This window comes from Marmota marmota, unplaced genomic scaffold (genome assembly GCF_001458135.2).
Source record: "Marmota marmota marmota unplaced genomic scaffold, marMar, whole genome shotgun sequence".
NCBI lineage: Eukaryota > Metazoa > Chordata > Mammalia > Rodentia > Sciuridae > Marmota > Marmota marmota.
In genome coordinates, this window is record NW_025999990.1 from 19,786,097 (window position 1) to 19,792,602 (window position 6,506).

Sequence of the window (6,506 nt, forward strand, 5' to 3'; positions counted from 1 at the left end):
GTTGGAAATCTTCCCTCTGGAATGAATCTGACATAACTCATGAGTGTACTACGGTGAATCTCACCATTGTGTATATCTACAAGACTGGGAATCTTAATTAGAATAAGATATATTCCACACTTGTGTAAATATATCAAAATATATTTTTTTATGAATGACAGTAGAATTTATCAAAATAGATTCTACTGTCATTCATAAAAAAATCCAATTAGAAAAGACTGAGACTGAATTAAAGGTCCTATCAAGGGATTTTTTTTCTTCATAGACTACCTTTCTTCTTTTGATTTATTTCACATGCATTACATGATGAATTTTTTTCTTATACTTTTAGGGGTTTCTTTATAATATTTATGAAAATTTAAAGCTTTGGGGAAAGTGGGGTTGTACATTTTTAATGTATGTTGTTAAGTAAAATAAAGGTCCATTGACAACTAAAAAAACATTTTAAAAAAACAAAAACAAAAACAGATTGAAATCCTAAAAGTGAAAAGGCTTGTTTTTGTTGAACATCTTTTAATAATTGACATTATTAAGAGTTATGAGTAAAGTAGTGATAATAATGATAAAATTGTTCAAAGCATTGATTGGTTTTACTTGCAAAATTACATTTGCCTGAGACTTGAGTCCTTGTAATATTGTCTTGTTTGTCACCACAATTCATTTAAATTAGTAAAGACAACATTTTCATGGACAGTGAAGAAAACTTAAGGAAATCTGTGTGGAAAGTAATAATCTGAATTTGTATCTCTTTGTAGTTTGCTAAAATACATTGTAATCATTTCTTGATTTTAAAGTTGATCTTGAAATTGTCCTTTCAATGTCTTTTTCTAGGATAGATTCACAAGACTATTTCCCTAGTGTGGAGCTCCTTGGGTAAGAGTATGTCGTCCATCTTGCCTTTCACTCCGCCAGTGGTGAAGAGACTGCTGGGATGGAAGAAATCTGCTGGTGGGTCTGGAGGAGCAGGAGGAGGAGAGCAGAATGGACAGGAAGAAAAGTGGTGTGAGAAAGCAGTGAAAAGTCTGGTGAAGAAGCTAAAGAAAACAGGACGATTAGATGAGCTTGAGAAAGCTATCACCACTCAAAATTGTAATACTAAATGTGTTACCATACCAAGGTAAGTGTTGTAGATCTGAAGTTTGATGGTCTCTTGTTGAAAATTGCTTTTGGGAACCTGAAGGAAAGTTATTGAATTTTCGTTCAAGTTACTGAATTTTTGTCAAGTCACCTCAATAGTGATTATTAAAATATGACTGTTTTTAACCTGTCATATTTTATTTTACTTGTGAAGTCTCTTTATTTTACAAATCATTTTCTTGAACAGTGAGGTTTAGTCATACAAGACTTAAGATATATGTAGTAAATTTTCATTGCCTAAATTTATCCTCATTTCTGTGGTTGGATATTTGAATAAAGATTCAAAGCTCTTTCTATTTCTAGCAAATGATAACCGATAGTTTTCTCCTCCCTTGGTCAAAACTTCAGTCAGTAAAGAGTTAAAGGAGGCTGCTGACTTTCAAAATGAATTTTATATAGTTTTTGCTTGAGTTGCAACATTCCTGCCAAGAAAGAACAGTATATGAGGCAGCTCCTTAAATGTTGTATGTAATAATGAGACTTCGTCTTGAAGTCTTTTATATTGGAAAAACCTATTACTTAAAAGGTTGAGGTTTTGAATGTAAATTTAATCATTTACAAATAAGTACCACTGTTAGAAGTTGTTTTTTTTTTTTTTAATTAAGTGGCAGGTATTTTAAAAATGTTTCAATACTTTATATAGTTTTTTTGTGTGTGTCAAAAATATAAAATTTTCTAAAATGATTGTTTTCAGTGTCGTGTGTGAGCATATAGTTTGTGAAACTGTTCTACTTGACTTGCTTCCAGTGAGCTTTGAGAAATATACTCCTGATGCTTGTAGATAATAAATCCCAGTAACACCAGCCTGTCTGCTTGCAGATGCTCATGGTAGACTATTTTCCTGCCTTGTTTGGTTGACTAACTGTCCATTGCTGCTGCTTTACTTGTTTCATGTATATCTTATATAAGTCATTGGTCTTGGTTTATTCTTCTGTTTTACAAATGCTTATGGATAGTCTGCTGAATGCAAGGCACTGTTTCTAGTCACTGGGGATACAGTAATGAACAAAACACATCCCTTCCCTCCTAGGGGACAGATACACACACTAAACAAGTGAACAAATTAATATAATTTGACATGGTAATGAGGGCAAAGAAGACAGTATGTGCAATGTGATACGATAGAGAATGCCTAAGGGATGGTAAAGCTGCCTTGGCTGGATGGTGGTGCATAAGCTGAGCTCTGAGGAGCAGCCGCTCCTTGAGGAAGTCTTCTAGGCAGAGGAAAGAGCCTGAGTAAAGACCCTCTGGTGGGAAATAGCTTTTTGTATTAAAGATTTTAAAAGGAAGTGGAGTGTAAAATTTGGAAAGAGTTTGATCATATAGGGAGTTCAGATGTTGGTCTAAATAGAGAAGGCAACTAAAAATTTCTTAATAGATTTTAACCTTTTTTTAAAGAATTTCAGCAGTTCCTTTTTAACCAAAATCACTGATCCCTGGAGATAAATGCTGGGGGTGGGATGTGTGTAGTGAGGTGGATGGAAGCAGGCAATTAGGATGATGGTGGAGGCTGGACTGGCATGGCTGTACTACCACTAAATGAATGGATTTGGCAGGTAATTTGGAAGCCGAGCTGACAGGACTTGATGGTGAATTGCCTAAGAATGAATCTGGTTGTATTTGCTGAGTGTTCATTGCGTAGGTGATGGTCATTCACCATTCACATATTAAATGCCCACTGCATGGCTGATATGATTTTTCTCACCAAACTCAAATTTGCTCTTGAATTGCTTGCCTTCTAGTAAGGGAAATAAACTTTAAAAAAGAAATCTTCTGAGTTTTGGTAGGTGTCATAAAAGAAAAATGCTCAGGGAGTTATGTACAGAGGAGGCTTGGGAAGCTGCCTTCTGGGAGAATATTGTGCCTGAGTTGAATCTGGATGGTGTAGAGGCAGAATTAGTCAGGAGAAGCCTGTTGGCTCAAGTGCATCACTGTGTAATTGTGGAAGTAGGGGGAGTTGGTGAAAGTTTCTCAGCAAACAGGTGTCCTTAGAATGTCAGTGAGGAGCAGCAGATGGCAGAGATGACTCTAAAAGATAGTTAGGAATCCCAGCAGGCTGTGCTAGGAAGTTTACACTCAACCTGAATGGGATTGGTGAGGGTGGAGTCATTGGAATCTTAGGTCGAGAAAGCCCAGAAGTCAGATTAATTTAATACAGCATCAGACTGTAGTGAAAAAATGGATTCTGAGACAGTCACAAGGGGAAGTGATAGGAGCCCAGTAAGTGGATTGTCACCGCATCAAAAGGAGATGGAGTGTGGTTTTGCACATCTTCATCCAAGGCTTGTATTGCCATTGCGTGATGAGTTTCACAGAGGAGCTCGAGGGTAGAGCTTTTTTCAAGGAGATACAGCAGGTAGTGAGTAGCCTGACGGTTACAAGTGACTATAGGTATATATATGCTATGGAAATCACTCTAGTTTCATTAAGTTTTCTTATTTTCTGTTCTTTTTATAGCTCTGGGGATTTCTTTTCATATTTTTTAAAAATAGTTTTTAGTTGTAGATGGACCCAGTAGCTTTCTTTATTTTTATGTGGTGCTGAGGATTGAACCCAGTGCCTCACACGTGCAAGGGAAGTGCTCTACCACTGAGCTTCAGCCCCAAGCCCATCTATTCATATTTTTATAGCTTCTTTATCATTAGACATTTTTTTTTCCCTCTAGCCTTTTATCTGATAAATGAAAGTGAAGTGATGGCTGTTCATTAACAAAAGTTTTTTTTTTTTTTAAATTTAGAAGCTTGTTTATCTCCTTTGATGTGTGTTGGTGTTTTTTAAAATGTGGATGTTAGAGTTAATTGTAGTCTGTCTGTCAAAAACTGTTAGCTTGCCCTAAGGTGTAGTCATTCACGTCTATAATTCCAGCTTCTTGGGATGCCAAGGCAAGAGAATCACAAGTTCAAAGCCAGCCTAGGCAACTTAGACCTTGTGTCAAAATAAATAGGCTGAGGATGGAACTCAGTGGTAGAGCACTTGCCTGGCATGTGGGAGGCCTTGCATTCTGGTGATTGAACTGCTTTTCCTCCTTTCCACCCCGTTAATTGCTGTGTCTTACAACTTTTTAATAGAACAGTTATTATTTATTCCTTAACCACTAAAGAATATTCTTAAACATCATACATTTTAGATGACATTCAGGCAACTCTTATATATGTAGAATATAAAAAAGATGGGTAGTGGGAGGGGGAAAAATTTTTTTTTTTATGGGTAAGTCCAAACCTTAGTTTAAACAAAACTATTTAAAATGGATTACAAAAATGGATTTGGTGAAGCTCATTTACTTAAAATTACAAGGTGATAATAAAATTCATTAAAATTGTATAAATCTAAAAATATATTCAGTTGATGAAGAACACAAGAAATCAATTAATGGATTTAAAAAATAACAAGTGTTTTCAGCTAAAATACTTGTTTTGTTGTCTTTTAGTGGTTTCCTCCCTTGTGCCCTCTGCCCCACTAATATTAGGGTGGGATTAAAGTTAGAGCCCAAAGATCTTGCTATTAACTTTAAGCTCCTCCCATTCCCCTCACCTAATTACTCTGATGCCTCTGGAGGTTTGGAAGCTGTAGTTAGATATATATCACTACTGCTTCCTTCCTGCCATTGTGTTTGGTGACACAAAGCATTTCAGTGGTAGAACTTAGCCTGTGTAAGGTGCAATGGGCTCAATAACATAAGGTTTCATGAAGCTTTTCCATTTCAGTATTTTTAAGACTGAGGAAAAGGGAGACAACTTAGTTATAAAATCAGAATGGTAATTGATATTTAGTAAAGAATCAGACATAAGAAAAAAATGGCTTTCAAAGCATATTAGTTACAATAATGTAAAATCGAAACTTGTTAGGGATGGAGTTGTATAAAAATTTAAAGCATGTTACTCTGGGGCCTATATACAGTTTTATAATTACTGTACATTATAGAAACATAGAATTTATCATTTTCATAAACTATTACAGGGGCTTTCCTAAGGTGATGCTTTGAGCATGTAGTCACACTGTTTATCTTTTATCTTAAGGAATCAGACATATTGGTCAACGATTTCTGATATTCTTTCAATATTGTATACAATAGCAAATTATTACCAAACAAACTCTTCACCCAATCCTGACCCTTAGTTTTCTTAACTAATAATAAGGAAAATTTAGCCCATTTCATTTTATACCACGGTTAAACAAGAATAGTAAAAGAAAAATTTCTACCAATCTCACTTGTATAAATAGATGCAAAAGTTATAACTGTCAGAAGCTGTGATTTAGTGGTTTATGAAAAAACCAAAAACATAACTAGGTGAAGTTTATTGCCAGCTTTCAAAGTTGATTCAACTGCAAGAAATCTATTAATATAAGGTGCTGTATTCATATTTTAGAACATAATGATCTTGAATCTAGAAGGTTTTAATTCATTATTCATGTTAAAAATCAGAAATAGGAATTTTCTTAGTTTGATAAAGATACATCTAAAAATATTACTCTTAATCATGGAACTTGAGTGAGAAATATGCCAAATTGTTAATAGTGGTTGTTTATGGATGACCTCAAAAAGTGATAACCTGTAGTTTTCCCCTAATATTTATATGTAAAAGCATGTCTTGTTTTAATTCCAGCACAATTAAATTTTTATATAGAATTAGGGGCATTTTGATTTTTGTCAACTTAAGATAAAGCTTATTACTTTTTGTATTCTTTGAAGTCAGTTTTTCTGTTAAAGGACAATTCTGTTTCCATTTTCTTAGTGTCATTTTAAAAAATACGTTTGAGTATTTTTGCCTTCAAAAATTATTTACTTAAAAACATAAAATAGTGTGTGTACATGATGGGAAAATCAGCCACAGAAGATATAGTAGGAAAATAAGTATTGTTCTTATCCCTGTTCTCTTGTCACCCAGTTTTTTCTTCTCAGTCATAGCTAGCTTGTAGTATTACTGATGTCTCATGTGCCCTTCCAGGATGATTTTTTAAAAAATATTTTTTAGTTGCTAATAGATCTTTATGTTTTTAATACATGGTGCTGAGAATCAAACCCAGTGCTCACACAAACTAGGAACGTGCGCTACCACTGAGCCACAGCCCCAGCCCCCAGGATGATTCTTTTTAATGCTGTCGTTGACATTTGGATGTTGTTTTGTGTCTCCTAAACTTCAAAACTGCATGATTATAGTAAGTTTATGCAGATAGTCAACTTTTTTATTTCTGACTTTATGTTTTTATCCTTTTACTTAGCAAGATAAAAAGAAATAGTTCCAGAGAATTTTTTTTGAACTTAGACTATGATATTCTTCAGATTCTCTTAAGCTAGTTTTCATTTTGAAAAGAGGTTCATTCTGTCTCCCTGTCTTTCATGCATAGATGTGGGGTGTGAGTGTGTGTGT

The 6,506-nt window shown here is 34.5% G+C and overlaps 1 protein-coding gene across 5 annotated transcripts in view; it reads left to right on the top strand.

The window, feature by feature from the left end:
- The window catches only part of Smad2 (SMAD family member 2), a 92,649-nt gene that overhangs the window by 28,469 nt on the left and 57,674 nt on the right, over nucleotides 1-6,506 (top strand). For all 5 annotated transcript variants that reach the window (XM_015482397.2, XM_048806264.1, XM_048806262.1 and 2 more), the window contains exon 2: nucleotides 832-1,117. In XM_015482397.2, coding sequence (XP_015337883.1) covers nucleotides 882-1,117 — 236 coding nt within the window. In that variant the 5' untranslated portion in view covers nucleotides 832-881. The remainder of the gene's footprint in view (nucleotides 1-831; nucleotides 1,118-6,506) is intronic.